We start from the raw sequence: 25,219 nt of genomic DNA on the forward strand, positions 1-25,219 counted from the left end.
CTTCCACAAATCTTCCTCAGTGGAAATTTGGTGTGAGAAGTAACTTCCTCATATTCCTTTAGGTCTTACATTTTACACTTCATTCTGTCTCCTTTTCAAACAACTCTGCCATGTTCAGAGGTAGTTGCCCAGTTGCATTTTGAATTAGAGAGCAAGGCTGGCAGAGGTGTTATTGTGGAATGGCCTACCTTTGTTGCAGCCTGTGAGTCCTAATCACTGAAACTGGAGGCACCAAAGCCAACACAATAATGCTGCAGTGAGGTGGTTGGTCAGAAGAAATTATGCTAGTTCTACGGACTTCTTCGATACGTCTATCAAAAACACTATATTTTGCCACAGTTGTTATCAATAATCAATGAAACAGCCTATAAAGCATTCACTTGGGAATTTCTAGTACTATCTACCAGAAGGCTCAGGAAGAGCAGGGGCATCCTTTAGATTTGTATTTGAAACTTAAGTTTTTGAAAAGCTTACTGTGAATACTACAACCTTATGCTCCATGCTCCTTTCCCAACACTGATCAATGAAACTATGCCACAGGTATGCACTCAACATTTGAACCAATAGAAAACATTCGCCAGTTCCCCTATTACTCTCACAAATGATGCCACTGCTCAGGGCACACTATCAGTGGTCATTCCTTTTTGCTGCCCTTAACTAGGCCATGTGGCTCACACTACAATAACATACAAATAAAGAGGGTGCCATGAATAGATCTGTGTGGCTTTAATACCTTGATGGTGGATGAAAGGCTAAGTTTACTACCTCCCTAGATCTTCTGTAGTCTATGGGTAAAAGAAGGGGTGAAATGGTTTTATAAAACAATGGTATATTATATACTTACCACAGCGCCAACTCCATAGCTAGCGGCAGGGGCAAGGGCATGGTAGGGGTCGGCTGTGTACACCCTGCCATAACTGGAAAGAAGAAACACAATCAGACAGATAAAGAAAAGTGTGTGATCTAAAAAAATTCAAGGGATTCCTGTGCTAAAGACTTGTGAGTCACTTGGTCTTGGATTATCATAAGGAAACTGGAATTATAAGGAATAGGAAAAAACCTTTCTATTTCTACTCCCAAATGCAATAACTGAAAAAATCTGAAGTACTTCTAGAAAATGGAAAAGAAAGGAGTTGGAGATGAGGAAGAGAGGGACTGGAGTCAAAGCCGAAGAAGAGATGAGAACAAGAAAGAGGGAGCGGAGGACAGAGTTGGTGCCTTGTGCTTCAGGCAGGACAAAGGCCATCAAGAGGTCTGCAGAAAGCCCAGGCTGGCAAGACGCCCGATGCGCTAAGAGCTGCTGTAGAAACGCTGAAGGGAGGGAAATGGGTGACATTTTGGGATGGAACAGCTCTCATGCATCCCAAAGCTCACCTCTGCCTCTGTACATACCCGTCGCTGTAAGCGGCTGCAGCGGCTGCAGCAGCGGTGGCTGCGGTTGCAGTAGCAGGCTGTGCATATCTGTAGGCTGCATATCCACCCTACAGGAGAGAAGAGAACTGACTTTACAGATACCTCTCCCCCCAGGTGTACAGAAAAACACACACCCGCCCACACACAGACGTACATACATGTAGACACAGGGACTGACACAAACATAGACACACACATGGGAAAAAAATGTTTCAAACTGCATCAGTCTGCATGTTATTATTCCTCCAATAAAAAATTAAGCCCTACGATATGCAAGGATTTGCTTTCCAATTTGTGACAGTATTAAAAGTAAACTTTGGTAGTACCTGTTAAATACAAGCAATGAAGATATGATTTTGGATCTGTCTACTTCACAGTCTTTGTTGGAACTTTCAAAAGCAAAAATATTTACAGCAAGTTGGGAGAACTCTGACAAGAAATATAAATTATGAAGTTAAAACATATGAAATCTGTATGTGTTGACTTCAGATTCTCTAATGTGTTCTTGGATTGATTCATTAGTAAGAGACTACAGCATGTAACAGAAACCTCTGCCCCATCCGGCCTAGCCTGTTTGCCAAGAAGCTAAGATAATCAGGCAATATTTAGAAGGAAAAACAATGTAGATCAGGGGTCAGCAAACTTTGGCCTGTGAGCCAATGCAGCTTGCCACCTGTTTTTGAAAATACTGGTGACAGAGACCAATGTCCTACAAAGCCAAAAATACTGACCACTTGGCTCTTTATGGGAAGTCTGCCAACTCAGATGTACATTTCATACTTGAGCAAATCAGTTACAGATTTCTGAGGATTCTTTGGCTGGATCCAAATAGATCAGGAACCCTGCTTCTAGCATTTAACTGCATTTTCCTTCCCTAAAAGGTTTTGAGATTCTTTTTTTTTTTTTTTGAGGCAGAGTCTCGCTCTGTCGCCCGGACTGGAGTGCAGTGGCCGGATCTCAGCTTACTGCAAGCTCCGCCTCCCGGGTTTACGCCATTCTCCTGCCTCAGCCTCCCGAGTAGCTGGGACTACAGGCGCCTGCCACCTCGCCCGGCTAGTTTTTGTATTTTTAGTAGAGACGGGGTTTCACTGTGTTAGCCAGGATGGTCTCGATCTCCTGACCTCGTGATCCGCCCGTCTCGGCCTCCCAAAGTGCTGGGATTACAGGCTTGAGCCACCGCGCCCGGCCAAGGTTTTGAGATTCTTACATATTAATCTTACAGTAGACTCTGAGCTTTTCTTCCAATGGTCCAAATATCCTCTCAGTCCTAAAGAATTTCAAACCATCATATCCTTCTATTTCACCTCAGTTTGGGTAACTCAAATACACAAAAGAGAACCACGTATTCTTTCAGAAAGCATTTCAAGAGACAATCACAACAACAAATGCCACATGAGACAGGATATTTTAAAAAGTGGCAAACTCTACTTTTTATTATTTTTCTTTTCCCTTCTAGAATTCATCTATTTTACCTAAACCTAATTCAGATGCAAATTTTTATTACTGGCCTTTCACTATCAAAAACAACTATGTTCAACTGGCCCAACTAAACATCATTTCAGTAGTGAACAATAGCACGAACATTTTATTTCTGTGGATAAAATGTGCCCATTTCTCATGGATATCTGAAGGTTTTTGCCCTGTGCCTTCTACTTTCTATTTTTTCAAATATTCAATTTTTTCTAAATCTACAACAGAAATTTCAAATTTACTTCTTTATCATTTCTTGGGATTGAGAACAACTATTTTCTAATGGGAGCCCTGCTCTTCTTCACTATCTTATGTGGCAGGTTCTAGCTTGCTTCTTTTATTTCTGTCACACCTTAATTTAGAAATACCTATAATTTCTTATGAGCTTCTAAAGCCTTTTGCTTCTTCCTTATATAATTTATGCTTTCTCTAAATGAAGAAACTGCATTGTGAGGGGAAATTTATTCCTGCTCTTCAAGTGTATGCTGCTTGAAGTCAGGATAGTTTCAAATGTACTTTAAAAAATCCCTGACTAGCTTTCAGTGGTTATACATTATTCCTCCTTTATTTTTCAAATGAGTTGACTTAGAAAGTAAACATTTCCTTCCTAATTATGAACTCTTCTAGAGATATATGAAGACTCTAATTAATATTACCAAACACTGACAATGAAATGGTAATGAATGGGAACATGGCAGGAAGCACCCTTGAGGCCCATTTCTGATCAACATGGTTCCTGGGAATTCTAGCCAGGTCTATGGAAATGGGCAGGCCAGACAGATCTGGGCAAAGCTGTACATCCCGGCCACAACGTAATTTAACTAACTAACTAACTAAAGTATTTCTTTACCTTTTTTTTTTTTTTTTAAAGCATTTGTTAAACAAAGCAAACGTTAATTACAGTTGGAATTTTAACACTAAAATGAACCCTAGTAATTTTTCATTATAACTAGAGGTGGTTCCATTAGTTTAGAATTTGTTTGCTAGTGTAAAGTTAGAGCAGGGCTATTTAGTAAAACTTCTATACTCTTTATAATGCAAGCATTATACTCTTTAGTATTACTCCAAACATCAGAGTAACATTAAAAACATTTTAAAGTTAAGGCAATAAAAGCAGTTAAGGCCCAATTCATGTTTACCTAAGTAAAAACATTAAAAACTGAAGTCTTACGCCATATGGCAGAGGTATGAATTCTTGCAAAGGGATACTGAAGTTCAAAAGTACTCATCCAAGGGTAGGTTTCACACCTGACTCTCAGGAAGACTGAGTGAGGTACTGGAGGTACGACCTCTGAGTATTCTTTTTTTTTTTTTTTTTTTTTTTTGAGACGGAGTCTCGCTCTGTGGCCCGGGCTGGAGTGCAGTGGCCGGATCTCAGCTCACTGCAAGCTCCGCCTCCCGGGTTCACGCCATTCTCCTGCCTCAGCCTCCCGAGTAGCTGGGACTACAGGCGCCCGCCACCTCGCCCGGCTAGTTTTTTGTATTTTTTAGTAGAGACGGGGTTTCACCATGTTAGCCAGGATGGTCTTGATCTCCTGACCTCGTGATCCGCCCGTCTCGGCCTCCCAAAGTGCTGGGATTACAGGCTTGAGCCACCGCGCCCGGCCGACCTCTGCGTATTCTAGCAAATTATGGCTTTGAGCTGTATTCTACCCATTCTGGAAAAAACAGGTTTTTTTTTTTTTTTTTTTTTTTTTTGAGACGGAGTCTCGCTCTGTCGCCCAGGCTGGAGTGCTGTGGCCGGATCTCGGCTCACTGCAAGCTCCGCCTCCCGGGTTCACGCCATTCTCCTGCCTCAGCCTCCCGAGCAGCTGGGACTACAGGCGCCCACCACCTCGCCCGGCTAGTTTTTTGTATTTTTTAGTAGAGACGGGGTTTCACCGTGTTAGCCAGGATGGTCTCGATCTCCTGACCTCGTGATCCACCCGACTCGGCCTCCCAAAGTGCTGGGATTACAGGCTTGAGCCACCGCGCCCGGCCGGAAAAAAACAGGTTCTAAGTGAGGTTGCTGGCAGAATCAATTTCCCCTCATTTTCCTAGGCCTACAGGAAGCCATCGGAACCTTGGTGGTTTAGGAGTAATGTTATTGCTAACCAAAACAATTCAAATGGATCAGACTATGGAAAAGAATGTTCCTTCCCATCCTGAAGGAGATGGAGAGAAATCTATCTGTAGCAGTTTCCTTCTTTTATAAGTCAACTCTGACTTTGAAGTTTAAACTTGATGAAGTTCTCTGATTTTCAAGTTGAAGAAAACAGAACAGGGTTGCAAATATTTTACTGAAAACAAAAAGCTGGAGAAGAATATCAGCATTAAGAAAAAACACATTAATAGTTTTTTTTTTTAAGCAGATGACTTTAACATGATTATTCTCCTAATTACTTTATAATAACGGCATTAGAGAGAAACCTTTAAAAGAAGAACTATTTTAGGATAAATAGGCAATATCCTACTAAACTAACTTGGTAATTCACTAATGGCTACTCCAAAAGTAGAAAAATTAATTGTGTGTCATGGATGTATTTCTCTCTCTCTCTCTCTCTCTCACACACACACACACACACACACATGCTTACTCGAAAGTGTTTCTGCTGCTTTATTCAACAAAACATATCATAAAATGTAAGACAAAGAAAATTCAGATATATTTATTTCTATTCCAGATTTCAAAGTGCATAGAAATTTCAGACTGAGAAACCATTTTTTCAACTTTCACTCTTACTAGCAAATCTAAAGGCTTTTATAAAACATGAGAACAAAGTGCAGTTTGAAACACCAAGGTTTTCATTACTGTTTCTTAAGTTTTTCAAAAAGAACAAGGGTGGGAAGGAGGAGGAAGAGACAGGGTTCAGGCGTGGGGAGGGATATGGCGCCACATTTATTAATCACATTAAAAACTAAGCATGCCAACATCTGGAGCTAAAACAACCAGCAAAATCACCACGTTCAGACTCGTATTGGCTAACTCTATCTATCCCAGCATTCTCTTGGGACAGCGGTTTGCCCTAGGCTCTACCACAAGCTCGGTGAAGTACACAGCCTCAATTACTAGAGCGTGCAGCCACAACGACCTGGTATTACGGAAACAGTCAGTCACCACTTGAGTTAACATTCCATACCCTAACGACTGGCCCCTCCCCAGCCCAAAGAAATAGTCAATCTTGCCCACCCTAGCCCTGGCCCACACCACAATGTTAATAATTATAACAAGCAGTAACCCATCTGTTATATCAGAGAAGGGAACAGAGACTCCACTGAGAGATTTAGAGTGAGATGTTAACATTTCTTCAGCTGACTGCACAAACAAACAAACAAAAAAAGAGGAGAAATAATTCATTTGGAGATATGAAGTCATGAAATAGCTGATGTGTATTGCTTTTAACCATGCACTGATGCAAAACTGAAGCAACCATTAATAATAAAAATTAAAAAGGACATATGTATTTACACACAATCAGACCTGTTTGATCTGAAGCAGTTTGCAGATTCTATCTGTGTGTGATTTGAAATAAAACAAAAAATGGGGATTAGCATGGCCACAGCACACCCTAATGTAGGAGGGCACACACGGACGTCTTTTTGGAACTCTGATAGCTGGATAAATTTGGCTTGGCTAAGCTTGATTCAGATACACACATGCCCCTTTAAAAATAATATTCTTATTCCTTTGCAATTCATTCTGCATGACACCTGGTATCCCCAGTGGGGTTGTCCAATGCTCCATCGCTCCCCTATTCAACCTGCCTGACACTGGCAATATAATTCAGTCCTGACCCACAGCACTCACATGTATGCTTGTCCTCTGTCAACAACCGTATATTCTAGTCCACAGCATTCTTCTAAAATATTTCCTGTGTTTAGGAAGTTTACTTTTTCACATATCTGTAACATATCTCTGACTTCAAGTTCCAGCTTCTTCAAAGGAAAATGCCTTTAAAAAGTTGGCTTTAAGATCCTTTCCAGTGTTCTCTGCAGTTTAGGTTAAAGTCTCAATTTTTCATGGCTCAACGTCATCTCCTAGGGCTTTTCTACTCTGAACCAATTTTATCACCTAATTAACTTTACGATGTTGCCACGTTGACCATATGATCTTTCGGCACAGTTTTGTAGCTGTGTTTTAATCTAGAGCAAAATACAATAGAATATAATCCCTCCTATATCTGACCTTTATCTGCATATTTATTAGTTTAATCTCACACTGGTAGACTTTTGCCTTGTCTTGATTTTAACCTAGCCCTTAATTTTATTATATTTTTGTTTTAGGTTTACATTAAAACAGGACTTTGGTGAGCATGTGATGTCAAGACACCTTCTTTCTACCCGGAAGACAATGACATTATGTGACACTGAGGAGGAGAGTGTGTATTTCAAGACCAGCAGACAAAATGAAAGCTTGTTACCTACATGTAGTGTATAGATCAATAGAGCAGGAGGGCTGGGAGATGGTGGCAGGTGGGGTGGGTAAGGAATGGCAGGTGTGATGCTTAAAATCACTACAGCAGAGCAGAGATCTATTCCAACTAGTGTGGGTTTAATGCTGGGCCTCCAGGAATCACTTTATTTATCCTTGGATGATTCTAACTCCCTCTTTTTCCTCATCACCTCCCCATCCCTGCTAAGAACCATGGTTCTAGGAGATATTATAGAGTTCTTTGGTGGCAAAATGGCATCACTGATTACATGTGACTAACACAGAAACTTACAATAATGGTGATACTGTCACTACTTTTGATTGAGGTCTATCTTCTTTGAAAAGTACTTATGAAAAAAATTTCAAGTATTTAAATTTTATCTTATTATTATTTAACATTGGAGTTAAGGGGAAAAATTGCTATGATCAACTTGAAGTCTTCCACCTATTATTTCTATGGTAGATGAGAGATGATTTTCAATAAATCAAACCTTTCAAACATTATTATTCCACATCTCCCCAAATTAGTTCATTTCCAAAATCTTGCTGAGTAGCCACATAAATAAACTGGATTGTGAAAAGCCATCGACTATTTTCTTTCTCTTAGCATCCAGCTATCAGCAATCCTTCTAACAAGTATGCTATTATAAAAATGAACTCACTGATCTTCTCGGGTGAAAGGAGAAGAGGCCAAGGGACATGCATGTCTCATTGTTTGAGTCCCATATGTCTAGATTTTTAAGGCAACTTCAAACTTATATAGCAGCACAGTCCAACTACTGCTGATATTTCACTACAGGGCCCAATGTGGGATTCAGGAATCCTATTTGTACAGTTCTACTTCCTCTTTTTTCTCTTTTCTAAATTTATAGTAGTAAGAAAATGTCCCAAACTGCTAAGATCTAAATATAAAAAAAACAGTTTAAATACCACAGGTAAATGTGATTGACAGATTAAAAGAGGTGGCAGTGATGGGACAGTGCATATTACACAACTGGCTGGGATATGTGTCAAGAGGACAGGAGCACTTTTGGAGGAAGTGCCATTATGTACGGAATGTGACTGTGGGCACTGCTGAGGTAGCAGGGCTTAGATCACACGCTCACAAGTCTTGATTGTCCAAAAAAGCCTCTGTTCCCATCTCTAACGTGGAGCTGGAATGGTTAGTATAATTCAATTTTTTCACTGCAATCCACAATCTGATTGATTGGCAGGTCACACTGGCACTCCTACCTGAGGTATTTTAGCGCTAATGATTGGTTCCTGTAAGACTATTCTATAACAGAACACAGGAAGAGCAGTTCAAAAAACACAGCTGTGGAAGGAAAACAATCATACAAAAAGCCCGCTAAGGGGCCCACCAGCCTTTTCTTTCCTTTGGATGCAAGCATGCTTTTCATAGGAGGTGAATTAGGAGCAGTTTGTTATCCCATTTAAAAAGTGAATCAGGGCGAACTATGCCTTTTCTACTGGCCAAAAAAGAAGAGGGAGGGGTGGATACATAATCTAGCTGCCACACTCCCAAATCCTATCACGGTAGGTCTCTTTACAAACTAGGAACACAATTGCTAGATCAGTTCTCCAGAGAGGAATGTGCCATAAAAGAAAGAGAAAGAAAATGGCTAGCAGGAATCACTGTCTACGAATGGGACAGTGAAAGGGATTACAAAAACCTTGCATAATTAATAGCCTAAATTCACTTCACTTAAGCATAACCAGCAATTTAAAATCTTTTCCCTCGTGTCTTCTCTTCAAGCTCCAATTCGGTGCACTTTTTATACTGAACTCTCTATTCCTTCTATTTCTAAGATACCTTTCGGAGGAAATAAGAACTAAATGTATACTGACAGATTTCCACAGATGAGAAATGTATGCAGAGAAGCAGCACAAACTCAAAGGCACAATGACAGCTTTTTGTTGTCTGTGTGTTTCTGAAGAAGTATCCTTTGCTCCCTCATATGTGGAATATAGAATATACAGTTTTAAAAGTGACAGTTGTATTAGGCCTAACTCAGTAGTTACCTCATATTCTTGCTTCTCATGTGTGGGCGTGGATGTTATTTCAGCACTAGTGACCAGCTTTTTTTCTCTAAGTAACTCTGCTTTAAGGTCAGAACTAAAAAATAATAACATTACTATTAATTACTTTCCTTAACAAGGGGCCACTGGTCAAAAAAAATTATTTCAGCAAAATCACTGAATTACTTGTGTTTAGCTCAGCAAGGTAATCCAGTTAGTAGATTAAAAAAAAAAAAAAAAAAAAGTATTTTAGTAACAAGAACAGAAAAATCATCTGTCTCAAAATCTTACATTGTAAAGTAAGGAAATAAGAGAACTGTTAAAAAAAATTGGGTTGGTTGACTTAACAAGGTTGAAGTAGACAAGTCTTTTTTTTTTTTGAGACGAAGTCTAGCTCTGTCACCGAGGCAGGAATGCAGTGTTGTGATCTCGGCTCACTGCAACCTCTGCCTCCAGGGTTCAAGTGATTCTCCTGCCTCAGCCCCCCAAGTAGCTGAAACTACAAGTGTGTGCCACCACGCCTGGCTAACTTTTGTATTTTTAGTAGAGATGGGGTTTTGCCATGTTGGCCAGGCTGGTCTTGAACTCCTGACTTCAAGTGATCCACCCGCCTTGGCCTCCCAAAGTGCTGGGATTACACACATGAGTGACCATGCCCGGCCAAAGTAGGAAAGTCTTTTTTTTTTTTGAGATGGATCTCGCTCTGTCGCCCAGGCTGGAGTGCAGTGGCGCGATCTCGGCTCACTGAAAGCTCTGCCTCCCGGGTTCATGCCGTTCTCCTGCCTCAGCCTCCCAAGTAGCTGGGACTACAGGCGCCTGCCACCACGCCCGGCTAATTTTTTTGTATTTTTAGTAGAGACGGGGTTTCACCATGTTAGTCAGGATGGTCTTGATCTCCTGACCTTGTGATCTGCCTGCCTTGGCCTCCCAAAGTGCTGGGATTATAGGCGTGAGCCACTGCGCCCGGCCCAAAGTAGGCAAGTCTTAATAAGACAGAAATAGATTGTATTTAAGAAAAAAAAAAAAAAAATCACCAAATAAGAAACACATTAGAGAAAAAAATTTGATTTTGAAATAATCCAAATGGAAAATCTTGCTCTAATAGATCAGACTTCAAGAAAACAAGTCAAATAACAAAGATGAGTTTCATGAGAATATGAACACTAATGTATATGGGAGATGTACATGCTAACATCATATTTAAGTATGTGTATTTAGAAATGTGTAATCTGGTGTAAAAGTAGGATAGATTCCCCAGTTCTCTAGCTTCATTGTGAACATAGGAAAAAAGATATCTTTCATTACTTGCTGAAAATATTTTGAGGAAAGAGGTGGATTTTAACTAAAGTTCAAAGAGAGGTAGTGAAATATGGACTGGTTGGGTTTTATGCCTGACTGTATTAATAATTCATGTAGTTCTGGGTAAGTCTCTAAGAAATATATCTATAAGTTACGAGGTTGGACCAAATCATGGCTAAGGTTCCTTCAAGTAGTTATTAAATTAAGGCATACCTTACAGGCCTACTCTAAGTAGTATGCATGAGTCACGTGTACCTCGAAGAACTGTATTATCTCATCTCTACTTCCTGCAAAACACAAAACTTCTGAGTGCATTCTGAAAGTGCATTAACTTTTTTAGGTTGCTTGAGAATCTCTGGTAGACTGTGGAAACAGTTCACTAAAAAGGTCCTCTTATTGATTTTGGAAAGTAAGGGTGGAGAAAGCATTTCTAGACAATTTTAACCAATCCCCACAGAATCATTTCATGCTGACAAGTTTTTCTTACAAAAAATTTTCCCTTGATGACTTGAGTGACTAAATCAAGCTTGCTTTCAGAAAAAGTCCATCTGGAGAGGTCATAATAAAAAGACTTCAAAACTCAAAAATTTCTACTTTGTCAATTATATCACTTTGTCCACATTTTTTTGTCGTAAATAATACGTGACAAACCAATCACGGAACTTTAGTGATAGCTAGACAGTTTAAATAATGGAGTACATATTAATACGGCTAGTAGAATCAGCAAATCTTCCATGATAGTCAAATGGCTGTAAGAAGAGTCTGGGTTGCTGATTATGCTACTCACTTCCCCCAATGGCTCTTAGTAACTAAATATCTGGAGTTTTCTCATGACTACACACTCTTTGCTGGCATCGGTTCCTTATTTGGCTATCACAAGGTCATATTCTCTCAAAGTATGTAAAATAGGAAAATGTACAGTTCAGAAAGCTTATTAACCTCTACATAAATCACAGCTCTAATGATCTAAAGAGGGATGTGAAATGAGAAGGAAAGCAGAAAAGGGAAAGAGCTGGTTTAAGGCTAAGCTAGTCCTGTTATTTATGTATGCAAATGACACGACAATAGTAAAAGACTTTAAACCTGCTGATCATCTCACAAGTAAATTAATGATCCACAGAACATCTGTGGGTATAGGGAAGGGAAAAGAATATGTCCAGTAGACTGACCCTTGCAATGATCAGGAAACCCAAAGGCTTAGTTTTTGCACCCAGGGGCAAGCGCAGTGGCAGAGAAGCATGCTTGCATTCTTAAATATATAAATATATATATATATATCCACAAGGAAAAAGAAAATAAAAATTAAATAAATTAAAAGGAAAAAAACCAAACCAAACCAAAGAAACAGAAAAAAAAGGCTGGCTTGTCAGGGGATGGGGTCGAGAAGGCCCCAGTGTGTGTACTTACATAGAGGTCAGCACCGTAAAATCCGTCCTGGTAAACCACACTGCAGAAAATCCACACAAAAACAAAAACAAAAAAAACAAAAGAACAGAAACACATTCCGGTTATTGAGGACGGCAGCATGCACATGCGCTCTACACAGGCAGGTGATGTATGAATACATAACCTGGGCTTGGGGCCTTGGCAAGTTGGTGAGAAAATGTGAAAGTGCACACGAAGGTTACACAGCTCCGGGACATGCGAGGAGAGGGAAAGGTGTGCAAAACTGGAATGCGCAACCTGGATATTCGGTAATTAAAGTAGGATTCACACAATAAAAAGCACTCCTGGAAGAGCCTATTTTATCTATCCAAAATCTGCTGGCTTGGAAACAACTTTTTGTACATGGAGTATTTTTAAAAATCAGCTTGCCCTAGGAGGAAGTTTCTTTTTAAAGAGCTTACAAAATAGGGTAGGGGTGAAGAGGAGTTTAACATGAAAAACTGAACCCAAAGAATTCCACTAGGGCAGGGCCTGTATGCAAAGTATGTTTTTAAATTACGTTTAAGTATTTTGTTTTCAGTATTGTAATAATACGTAAATGTTTTTCTGATATCCATACATCACCTGCTTTTTACCCTGCACATTAGACATGCGATAAGATTTGGCTGATCACACAAGCATGCAAAGTATTATTATTCAGCATTTTAAGAACCAATGCAACACCTCAGAAAAACAAGTCAATCAATTCTGACCAAAGTAAACAGAGAAATGTAATTAAAAAAAAAAAAAAAAACACAACCAAAAATACCCACAATGCATTGCTTTCACAAGCAGAGATAATGAGCTAAAGGTTAAGGTGATTGGTCCAAGGTCCAAGAATTGAAAGGTGCAGTGGGGATCCCAGATAGTAACAATATAATCCAGAGTGGGAAGGAGTAACTGGAAGATTTTAAGGGTTCTTTTTTGACCATAAGAGTATTCATGGAATTCTGAAAACTACCACTGATAACTGAAGTTCTGGGCTTGACCAAAGATCGCCCTGTCTTATTTAAAAGAATAAAACTGAGAAGGTAGCTGGTTAAGAATAGAAGGTTTATTTTCCTGTTTAGATAATGAATTTGTAGCAAACAGACAATGCATGACTTTTTCTTAAAAACAAAAACAACCTAAGCAACACTATATTCTTAAATATAGATTTCCAACCTTTTGAGGTACTTTTGTGCATACAGACTTCCCCAAAAACATTATTTTGGGACCAAAAGACATGGAATAGCAATAGAGATAAAAGATAAAACTTTCTTCTTCATCTCTGTTAAATCAAGATCAGATTGTTTTAATTTACACGATCTGTTTATTGTTTATTCAACTAAAAAGCTGGAAATTTTCACCACTACCTTCTCTGTTACAATAAACAAGCTGACAAGTAAAGTCATCAAATCATATTTTTAACTTGAATATGAAATAACTTGTTTCTTACAGGTAGGTGTAATGTTTCTTAATTCTATTTCCAATGACATTTGATAGTATTTACAGGATAGTATGGTCACATTTTGGAATGCCCCAAATATGCTATGCCCTTGTATCACACAACAGGCAAATCAAACTCATCTCTAATGCTCATTTAGCTAAGTCCCATTCATTATAGTCTCCAGTTGCAGTTAAAGTCTGATATGAGAAAGTAATCTGCCTCTCAATTTCATTTTAGTGAAAAAAACAACTTGTTCAAAATAAGAAGGCTGATAAAATGGAAAGCACTGAGGCCAAGTGGTGATTAATTAAACTTCAAAGATCTTAGTAAGGGAATATAGGTAAAGATTTACAAACAAGCCTTCTATAAAGAAGGGTTGGCATTAAAAACACGAATACATTTTACCCTAAGTCAAATAACTTATTGGGAATATTCATCTACATTCTAGAAGAATTCCAATATTCCCTGTATCAAATGCCACAAGGAGGCTAGAACATAATGATTAATGATGAAATTAGTTTACTAAGCTGAAAAGCAATTCTAGGCCATTCCCATGAAATACTGGACTTATTCCTTGCCATCTTCCATGTAAACAGGTGGTTTAGTTAATAAAAAGAAAACATGGGAAATCAGTGTTCAATGTAATGCACAGAAATTGATATGATTAGACATAAAGATTAAAATATCTTTGAGCAAATATATACCTGACACAGACTTGGTAGAGAATGGGTTCTCAAGTTTGGCCAATATACTGAAATGACTACATTGAACAGGACTAAATTCAACCACTTTATAAAGTAATTCAGCAATGTTACAAAATAAGGAAGTCCCATGTTTCTGGCGAGTAGTCTCTCTTTGCAAACATGACAGTAAACTCTCTTGGATTACAGTGGAAGACATTTTACAAACAATTTTCCTAGCGTGTAAAACTTCCAAAAGATTCCTTTTAATGTTTCATTTGAATACTTCTTGATGAAATAATACTGCATATTAACTTCTTTAAAGAGATGTCAGAGGTTGAAGGTCAAAGGTCAAGTTGAGAGAAAAAGGATTAAAATAAAAGTAAGTAATGGCATAAGATGGAGATGATGGAATGCATGTGATTTAAATGTCTACAAACTCCAAACAGAAGTTAATTTCTGAAGCAGTTCCCTTCCAGTGTCTTTTGGAGCCTGCCCACTTCAACATACCTTGTCTAATAAAAACGTTTTAACTCTGAGGAATGGAGAACTTCTAATGGTACGTCCATTTGGTCTATTAATGAATGAATGAATGAATGCTAAATTAGTACACCTCAAGGTTAAGCCAATTTTGCTGTCAGAAAAGGACATACAAAGGAGGCTCCTTTCCTTTATATTTTAACTAAGTAGCAGCCAACAAGCTTCTCTGCTGCTACCTATTCCTCCGTAAGAATACAAAAAAAATCTGTCATATTGACATATCTGGCAGAGAAAAGATGAAGAGAAATGTCACATCTTTGATGAGGAAGTCCTTGGTACAACTGACTGATGAAAGACCACTCTTTATAAAAATTTACATTTTAGGCTTGACACTGAGAAACCCCTAAAAACAAAACCTGCCATCTTCACTCCTTTTCCCCATTCAGTAGCAAAGGATTTATTTGTTGCTATGGAATCATTCCACTGCATGAGACACCCTCCATAAAAAAATCAAACGGTGAAGGATGCTCAGCTACAGTCGTTGTTTTACCATCATTCAGAAGCCAACTGCAGTTAATTCTTCCTACTTCTCCCTTTCTCCCTTGATTCAATTGGACTTGGTTCATCTTAGAATTAATCTCTTTTAATCCGTTTCCTACAAAGAAAGCAAATCCATTGTGGGTAACTAGCTCTGCTGCTCACCACCCAGGCAGTGAAACCAAAGGGGAGGACACATGTGACAGCCTCCGCCCCAACACAGGGTGGTGATAAGGGGTGAACACAGCAGATGCAGGCTTGTACTACAATCTTGAGCTCCTCTTTTGGTTCTCTGCAGTAGTGTTAATCCATATTCGTGCGCTGCTGAGTGAACTTCATGCCAACACACTGCTAGTAAACACAAGACGGTTCTGGCTACTGTCTTAAGCCATTACCATGAGGGCTTAAGGTGGCCAAAATGAAGACTTATATAATGAATTGACAGTTTGTTACATTCTGATGATGGTATATTTTGGTTTTTGTCATCTAATCTGTTAATTTGCAAATATTCATTGAATGTCTACTCTGTGACACGGCAACATCCCAGAAGTTATGAGAGGGCCATGGTATTCTTTTTTGGTCCAACTGCTTATTTTAGAAACATACTGATTTTGGAATCTAATGCTTACCCTGGATAGGCGGGGATGGCTGTTGGAGGTACCGCTCGGACTGCACCATATACTGTCCGCCCTCTGCCCCTCAAATGGGCTCCTCTGAAAGCGGCTGCCGTGGTGGCTGCAGTAGGGTAAGGGAAGCCAGGAACTAAAGGGAGACCCAAAATATGACAGAAATTTCAACTTGCATTCAATAGAGGGTACACAGTCACAACTTGCTATGAACCAATAATAGAAAAGATGAAAAGATACGAACCACATCTTTTTTGAAAAGGTGGCATGCATTCAATAAACCTTCTACCCTGGGTCTCTCAGTGGGGAAGAAATGGAAAGAGAGACCCCACATGCAAAAGCAAAAGATTCCATGCCTCATTCATCACAAATCTTGAGTGAGCTTTCTCTGTTCCTTCTCAATTTCGGCTTTACAATGCAAGCTGCTGAGAAATAGGTCAAGAAGCTCTGAGAATGACTGCCATCATAAGAGACAGACTTTTAATTACTGTGGGCAGTCTAAATCAGATTGACATAAACTCTTCAACCGGTCAGTTATTAACCTTGCTTCCAAATGTTACTATGTGCACATAATAATTATTACTCAAAAGAACATTCCTTTTATATTTTTACATGGTACCAACCTCCAAGGTACATAATATTTTTTAGACATTTCATTTCATTAATCAATCCCATTCTTTTATTTAAAACACTTTAATCCACAAATGTAAGGTGGGGGAAACCACTCCTCCCCTGTCCTTTAAAGAGGCAGCAATTTCTAAGAGCCTATTTTAAGTGTGCTGTCCTCTGGAAAGCATGCAGAGACATTGATTCCATGTCCACTGAGTCCTGTTTAATTATACCTCTTGCTGTAGTAAAATGGCTCAGGTCAAAATGACTTTAGAGAGATCAAGAGAGCTGATAATAATCAATAATATATATTGTTTTGAGACAGAGTCTCGCTCTGTCGCCTAGGCTGGAGTGCAGTGGCCAGATCTCAGCTCATTGCAAACTCCGCCTCCCGGGTTTACGCCATTTTCCTGCCTCAGCCTCCCGAGTAGCTGGGACTACAGGTGCCCGCCACCTCGCCCAGCTAGTTTTTTGTATTTTTTTAGTAGAGACGGGGTTTCACTGTGTTAGCCAGATGGTCTCGATCTCCTGACCTCGTGATCCGCCCGTCTCGGCCTCCCAAAGTGCTGGGATTACAGGCTTGAGCCACCGTGCCCGGCCCCCAATAATCAATAATATTGAAGGTAGTTCTAAGTGATCCTCTGCTGGAGAACCTGTGGCTGAACTGCCGAGGAAATGTATTTATGCTCTACACACACTTGCTTCTTTTGTTTTCTTTATCATCAAGTACAGACTAAAACATTCTTCATAGTCCCTTACCCCCTCTGCCTTTTCCAACTATTTCTGCTTTGTGCAATCTTAATACTTGGTCAGGAAAATTCTAGCACAGGTAAAACAGGACAGGGCACTGGGATAGTATTTAACATCCCTCTCAAGAAATTTCCATTTCAGTTATGTACTATACTAGGAAAAAAAACAAAAAACAAACAAACAAAAAAAACCCCAGTACATGACAGTTCACTCACAACAGTCAGAATCCATGCCAGGCCAACATAGGCTACTTACTGATTAAAGGAATGTAAGTGTTGATACCCCCTCTTCCTGACAGGGGCACTGCTGCATCATTGCCTAGGGACACATCTGCTTGAAAGCTGGATGCTGATTGGATTTTTAAAAAAATTAAAAAAAGCAAAAAGATTAAAAAGAAATAGCAAATTGAAAAACAACAGATGCTATTACAATTAAATAGCACAAGTGGAAACATTTACTTAAATACTACCTGCATATAACTCTGGACCATATACAGCTCCAACTACTGGGCTTAATTTCCAACCTGAAACACACAAAAAGGAGGGTGAGCATTTAAGACTACTTGAGGAAACCGATGATCAATGCTTGTCAAGTTGGCTTCGGCCATCTCTGGGGCTATTTTTGCCCATTACCAACTTCTCTTTGGAATTCCAGCTTGGGGTTTACATGAGAGAGTAACAATAGTAGAACTAGCACACAGTGAAGAGATAATGAGGGGCTGGGGCTGGGGGGCTTGGCAGGGGTCATGATGTTAGGAGAAGGAAGATGGAGAGGGAATGAGAGGAGAAAAAATAAATAGAAATAAATCCTAGAGTTTGGTACAGTGTTCTCACAGAATTACCCTGGATGACCTATCCTTCATTTAAAAAAAGAAAGAAGGCCAACTGTATGTCACTCTGTACCACACTGTGATGCACTTTCTTAACCCTGTTTATTACTCAAGCTGTTTTAATAAAAGTATCCATGGGCTGAACTCAAATTTAACCTAGATCTTTGACTCCATCCTTGACTATACAATGTTGATATTCCAGGTAAACTGAAATCCACTTTCACTGGGATTTACCATTGGGATTTTATTAGGGTTCACCAACTAAAAAATGAAAGACATGAAATCATAAAATTCAAGGTACATTCCCAACTTCAGTGCATGTTTTCTGAGGCTTTAATGTGTAACAATCACCTTCAAGTTAATCAGACTTTTTAGTTAAAGAACACCAGAATAATGTGGAATGTTATCTTAAATATTTATAAATATTAAGAGTTTCCAAATAACATTAAGTTTAATGTCAACTTTATTTCTTCTTTCTCTTTTTTATATTTATAAGAATATGGCAAGTATATTTTAAAAAGGAATAATGTATTATTGCTCACTGAGAGTGAATAAAAGTAGAATTCCACATGAAGACTTTATTTTATTAATTGAATTTTACATATAATAAGCAAAATTACTCTATATTATTTTTCTGACTCATTTGTCTTCTTTTATATTAAGACCCTAGCATTGTGCCACACTATTCTATAAATATATGAATGAAAAGAAAAGGGCCAGAATTGGCTTCTTCTTTTTTTTTTGTTTTTTGGAGACAGAGTCTTGCTCTGTTGCCCAGGCTGGAGTATAGTGGCTCAATTTCGGCTCACCACAACTTCCACCTCCTGGGTTCAAGTGATTCTCATGCCTCAGCCTCCCAAGTAGCTGGGACTACAGGCACGCACCATCATGCCTGGCTAGTTTTATACTTTCAGTAGAGATGGGGTTTCACCATGTTGGCCAGGCTGGTCTTGAACTCCTGACCTTAGGTGATCCACCCGCCTCGGCCTCCCAAAGTGCTGGGGATTGCAGGCGTGAGTCACTGCACCCAGCCACAACTGGCCTTTTCAAAAGAATTACTGAAATTACCAGATTTAAATGACCGTAAGCAAAACATTTTTCAAGTGAAAACCCATTCACTCTGATTCAATCCAACCTCTTATTCATCATTTTATGTGCTCATAAAATGCAATGTCTCTTCAATATTCCACATAAAATTTTGGCAAAATCTGGGTGCAAATACTACTTGAATTGTAAGAGCACAAATATTCTGCAATATCAAATTACACAAATACTATGCAACATTTCTGCACAAATTAAGAGATTCCAACCAACCTAAATGAGAATGTTGACTGAGAATTCATTAGGACGAACCCAACACATTCTTCTTAGGACCTTTAACACAATGGCAGAAGGTTTCTTGCCTACTAAACCTGAATATTAATTTAAAATAATATTTGCCTACTAAACCTGAATATTAATTTAGAATAATATTTGCCTACTAAACCTGAATATTAATTTAGAATAATATTTCAAAAAAGAACTTTTTTTGGCAGGGCGCGGTGGCTCACGCCTGTAATCCCAGCACTTTGGGAGGCTGAGGCGGGAGGATCACGAGGTCAGGAGATCGAGACCATCCTGACTAACACGGTGAAACCCCATCTCTACTAAAAACACAAAAAATCAGCTGGGTGTGGTGGCGGGCGCCTGTAGTCCCAGCTACTCAGGAGGCTGAGGTACGAGAATGGCGTGAACCTGGGAGGCGGAGTTTGCAGTGAGCCGAGATGGCGCCACTGCACCCCAGTCTGGGTGACAGAGCCAGACTCTGTCTCAAAAAAAAAAAAAAAAAAAAAAAAAAAATTTCTTTCCTACCAATGGCATTATTTCCTGGGCATTTCCTTTAAATCCACATAATGGGCGGGCACCGTGGCTCAAGCCTGTAATCCCAGCACTTCGGAAGGCTGAGGTGGACGGATCGCCTGAGTCTAGAAGTTCGAGACCAGCCTGGCCAACATGGCAAAACCTCGTCTCTACTAAAAATACAAAAATTAGCCGGGTGTGGTGGCACACACCTGTAATCCCAGCTACTCTGGAGGCTGAGGCACAAGAATCGCTTGAACCCAGGAAGTGGAGGTTGCAGTGAGCCGAGATCGCACCACTGTACTCCAGCCTAGGTGACAGAGAGACTCTCTCCCAACATAAAAACAAAAATTAATATAATGGATGTATATTGATATGCTGTTAGCGATACTTTGAATATATTTAGTTTTAGACAATTTATAATGTATTTTCACAAACGTCCTTTGACCTGCACAAAAGCCAAGGAGGAAGGTAAAACAGATACTACATCTGCAACCTGAGGTCAATACTACACTCTTCCGGGTCTCATTTCCTAATAATAAGCTGGGAGGGTTGAGTTTCAATAATTTCTAAAAAAATCCTGGTGCCAAAAATCTGTGGTCTTACTTTATAAATACGAAAACAGAATCAGGTTAAAAAACTGGTCCACTGTCACAGAGTAAATAAATAGTCAAACCTAGAAGCAGAATGTCTGTTTTCTGAATTCCAGTCAGAGGCTCTTTCTGTAACAATATTTCTCCCAGATGTAAAGAAAATTTGACATTCTTTGCCTCTCCTTTCTATTTTGTTTGAGTTTTTATCAAAATTGTAGAGACTTGTTTTTGTAAGAACAGTGAAAAGAAAATAAGAGTTAAAGTGGGAGGCAGTGGTATCATACTGATAAAAGGAGTAGGAAAAATGCAAATTATGCTGATAAATTTGTATCATCTATGTGAAAAGCTGGGCTAAATATATTTATTGAAGACTTTATGGGATATAGTCAATACCAATACATTTCTTCTTAAGATATTATTGGCACATACAGCCACACTCTAACAGTAGGTTCAAACTTTTTACAAAAGCAGCAGAAACTCCTCCCTTTATTCTAGATATTAGTAAAACCTTATGCAGAACCATAAATTGCTCAGTTTACAGTACAGCTGAGACCTTAGAATTCAATCAATTTGGTTTCCTTCTTCTCCCCCAAACTGGCTCTGCACAACACAGTCTGCAAAACCACCACTGGGTTACAGATTAAATTTATATTCCATCTCATTCAGAGACCATGAGTCTAGATTAAATTTGGTAACTGATGTAACAAATTATTCATAGAAAATTTCCTTCTCAATGAGACACACTTATAAACCTTACTATATAATATGTAATCATGAAATAGAAAATGGCACACACACAACCATACCCATGGCTGCTACCTCTAGGCCTAAGGAGAGCAATGGGTCCAAAATCATAATTTATTCCACTTATGCTCAGATGAATGAGAGTCAGAAGTAGAAGTGAGAGTCAGTGAGCATCCAGGGGTATTACGGACAAGTCTAACATATTACAAAGAGCTACAGCACCTGAAAAAGAAGGTGCTCAGGTGGGATCCAATTTGGGTTAGTAGGCAACTAGATAGCATGTTTGCACTGTGTAAAAGATGAACTTTACTTAGAACATAATACCTTAATACCTAAAAAACATAGCTCAATTGTAATGACAAAGTTATGTTATAAACATAAAATACTCTCCCAGGTAAAGAGACTCTTCAATGCAAATTAAACTGTCTTAAGACTGAAATAAAGATTCTTAGAAGTTTATAAAAACTTAATATATTTACACAGGAATAAACACTCTTTCGAAGATGATTTATAATTTCTTACCATTTGCATATGGTGTGACCATCTTCTTATTGGTCATTACACGTGCTGTAGCATTATTCACCTAAAAATAACAAGGAGAAAAAAGGGCAGGGAAGAAGTGGACTACATTAGGGAACAGAAAGTTGCACATCCAGTAACATAGTACTTAGTTTAAAATGTAAATTTCTGAGAGCACTGATTTAAATAATTAACACAGCAATATAAAATATTAATATATAGTGTTTTAATTAAAGTTCTTATTAAATGAGGATAACAAGAGTAAAATGAGTTTCTTGGTTTCCAAATATCAGTACTCCAAAGACAATACATTTGCAAAATCTTTGGACATCTTTTAAACAGAGAAATCTCTGCACTAAGGAAAACAGAGAAAAAAGTAAATAGGAAACAACTATATTAGCAATTCACTTTGAAGTTTGTTAATAAAACAGAGGCTTGCCACATGGGTTATGAAACAGATTGACGGAAAGGTGATAAAATAAATCTGATTTCACCTGTCCTAATGTTCAGCATTTTAAATACGTCTGTCCGAGATTTTTACTGTCTGACGTCAGTAAACAGATATAGAAACCTAAGATTCCCATGGTGACAGCCTTCAGGACCATTCTGAATTTTCTAGACTACATGGTCTATCAACTCAGGAACAAAGCTTTTAAAAATGCCTTTAAAGTAGGCACTTAAAAGAATTAAGAAAATCAAGTGTTTATTTATTTTGTTTTATGGCACTCTCCACCCTCATTACAGAACTGCATATTTTAAAGCATTCTCAGTACGAGAGTAAGCAGGTGCTACAAAGACGGTGCTGCTGAAGAAAAGATGAATGGAACTGAGATGCCAGCGTACTGCAGCCCAGTGACAGAACCAGCCTCAAAGCTCTTGCAAGGAGGGTAAAGTCCCACCATAGAACTTGACTTACACTGTGTTGTCAGGTCATAAAACATGCCAATTGAAAAAAGAAGCATAAAATATAAATGTCTTATTTTTGCCTCTTCAAATTTACATTGTGTTCAATTTGTATGGTAATAAATTTGTGTGATGAAAAGACCAATTTTAGGTAGAATTAGAACTAAAAAAACTTCTTCCTATGTCTTTTGAGATTTGTACAGTGATACTTCCCCTACATGAGGAAAGAGCTTGAAACTCCATTTACTCTAGTTTCACCCACCAAATAATATAAACATTTCACATTTAAAAAGAAAGAATGGGATACAACAATGATGAGACTGAGAGCATGCAGTTAAAAAACACACACACACAAATAAAAGAAAGAAAAAACAATGAATTTTGGAAAGAGGGGAGAAAGTGAAAAGCAAGGTTCTCACAGACAAGGATTAGAATGGAGCAAGAGCTGAAACCAGCTGCTGGAGCAGAAAGCAACCAAGCACTTAAAAGGAAAAATGGCCAGAACCAATCAGAAACCACCAGTCAGCAAAAGAGACCAACAGCTGCGTGTAACTGAAGGGATGGGAAAGGAAGAATAGGGAAAAGGACAGGAGCAAGGATTTGGAAAAAGAGAATAAGGTAGGGAAAAAGAAGAGAGAAAGTCAGGAAGGGTGTAACGGGCAAAGAAAGAACAATCAGAGCTACAAACGGGGATTTGGGAAACAGGAAAAGTAGGGAAGGATGTAGGGGCAGGAAGTGCATTAATAAAACCAGCCAAACTGGAGTTCAGTAACTCTGAGTAAGATGTGCAAGGGGAAAAAAATCACCATGAAGTCAGTAATCAAACAGCTCAGACTGCTACAAAACAATATGTACATCCAAAATCCAGGCGGCATTACTCAACAGCATTGAAAATAAAAGGGGGAAAGGAAAAGGAAGAGGAACAACAAGTCAAATCACATTTTGTAGTGTTAATGTGAGATGGCAGATGGACTTTTTCTTTCTTATTTAATTGTTTTGTAATTACATTTTTAAAAGCTTCTTCTCTAGTGCTTTTTTCACTTACCGCCAACGGGCACCATCGCCAGCATTGTGTATAGTTACCATGGAAAGAGTGAGTCAAGTGAAGGGCCCTAAATGCTAAACCATTGGAAAGGAGGGGAAAAAAAGCAAAATATGCAGACATCTTACTCAAAATGGTGGCTTTTACATTTAATACTTTAAAAAATTGGGAAAGGGGAAAGGAGCCAGTTAACCTTCGATGTGTTATCAAAAAGGGCTGGTGAATACCAGGCGGCAGACTTAGTCATCATCACAGTACATTCGCCAGCCAGCCATCAAACCCTCTGTTTAAGAATTTTATCCATAAAAATTTAGATATCAAAATTCTTGACATTAGATATATTTTAAAACTACATGAATTTTGGATTATTTCCTCCCTCCCCACAATCTCTAGAATCTTCTATTCCGTGCTTATCGTGTGCACAAAGAGGCGAACTGGCCTCCCAAGAGAGAGGATATTGGCTGGCCCCTTGATTCATTATAGAACACAGTGTTATAAACTGGATAGTTTTTAGACAATTTAACATTAGTTTTGCTTAGGCCTGATCACAGGAATTCAGAGTACTGCAAACTGAAGCAAAGGAAAAAAATCAAGAGAGCAGAAGGATGAACATTCTGAAGGAAAAACATAAATGAAAAACACACACACACACACACACACACGCACACACAAAAAGTCAAAATTAAAACCCCCAAACAACCAATAAATGAGGAGGGAGGCAGATAGAAGTGTTACTTTTATACATTTTAGTGCAAGAAGGTGAAGACAGAGATACAAACACACATACATGTGCACACGCACACACAAGACAGGGCTCCAAATGTGAAATAAGTGAGGCAATACGAAAAAACAGAAATAAAAATATAAAACCAGAAATTGAATTATTAAAGACATGCACCTCGATTTTACGGCCCTCTACCACGGTGCCGTGTAATTTCTCCCTGGCCCTGTCTGCATCAGCACTATTCTCGAAAGTTACGAACCCGAATCCCTGCATGCAGCGGGAGAAGGGGGGAAAACATGCACATCGTTATATTGAAATACTGATCTCTTGGTAAATAGAGAAAAAATATCATAGTATGAAACTGACATCAGCAACAACTCAGCAATAGTCTCCCAAAGTCACATTTTTGGTCCATGCATATTTGTGAAGGGAAATTAAATCCAATAAAATAATAAAGAACTGTAATAATAATAATAATTAACAGCAATGTCACAATAAAATAAAACATAAAGCATATGAGGCCAGACCAAAATTAAGGTACAGAGTTACTTGGGTCAAACTATTCAACCAAGAATCTGAAGATTTTTTAACGTCCTACCTTTCTCTCTCAATTCATGTTATTAATTTAATATACATGCCCCTTTATGTAATACCAAAAAAGACTTAATTAAATTGACCCTCTGACATCCCAAATCCATTATTTCCCAGTAACTGCTACATGAAATCTGACATTCAGGTTCAACGTTGCACAATGAGATTTTTTTAAAGTAGGTCTAATCATTTTAGCCCCACATTGCCGGCTGCTTATATCACTATTATTCCTTTGGGAACAGGATAATTTAGGACATAGTCGGTGTATAATTTTGTATGTACTGGGT

The 25,219-nt window shown here is 38.7% G+C and overlaps 1 protein-coding gene and 2 long non-coding RNA genes across 33 annotated transcripts in view; 2 read left to right on the forward strand and 1 right to left on the reverse strand.

Moving 5' to 3' along the window:
• The window catches only part of RBFOX2 (RNA binding fox-1 homolog 2), a 303,630-nt gene that overhangs the window by 6,337 nt on the left and 272,074 nt on the right, over positions 1-25,219 (reverse strand). For 8 of the 31 annotated variants that reach the window (XM_033232794.1, XM_033232793.1, XM_033232809.1 and 5 more), the window contains 7 exons: positions 24,516-24,608; positions 21,676-21,736; positions 17,618-17,671; positions 17,404-17,496; positions 15,793-15,937; positions 12,020-12,059; positions 5,007-6,178 (listed from right to left, as the gene is read on the reverse strand). In XM_033232794.1, coding sequence (XP_033088685.1) covers positions 5,855-6,178; positions 12,020-12,059; positions 15,793-15,937; positions 17,404-17,496; positions 17,618-17,671; positions 21,676-21,736; positions 24,516-24,608 — 810 coding nt within the window. In that variant the 3' untranslated portion in view covers positions 5,007-5,854. Of the gene's footprint in view, positions 1-844; positions 918-1,392; positions 1,482-5,006; positions 6,179-6,343; positions 6,376-8,527; positions 8,571-12,019; positions 12,060-15,792; positions 15,938-17,403; positions 17,497-17,617; positions 17,672-21,675; positions 21,737-24,515; positions 24,609-25,219 lie in introns of those variants that run through there. The other 23 variants (XM_033232799.1, XM_033232798.1, XM_033232814.1 and 20 more) reach the window with 13 other exon arrangements.
• On the forward strand, positions 1,493-3,762 carry LOC117095953. The gene is made up of 2 exons (XR_004442263.1): positions 1,493-2,294; positions 2,605-3,762. It is a non-coding gene; the product is annotated as an uncharacterized LOC117095953 (long non-coding RNA).
• Positions 4,490-5,506, forward strand: LOC117095954. The gene is made up of 2 exons (XR_004442264.1): positions 4,490-4,554; positions 4,876-5,506. It is a non-coding gene; the product is annotated as an uncharacterized LOC117095954 (long non-coding RNA).

The sequence above is a fragment of the Trachypithecus francoisi genome, unplaced genomic scaffold, assembly GCF_009764315.1.
Source record: "Trachypithecus francoisi isolate TF-2019V2 unplaced genomic scaffold, Tfra_2.0 Lachesis_group14, whole genome shotgun sequence".
Taxonomy (NCBI): Eukaryota; Metazoa; Chordata; class Mammalia; order Primates; family Cercopithecidae; genus Trachypithecus; species Trachypithecus francoisi.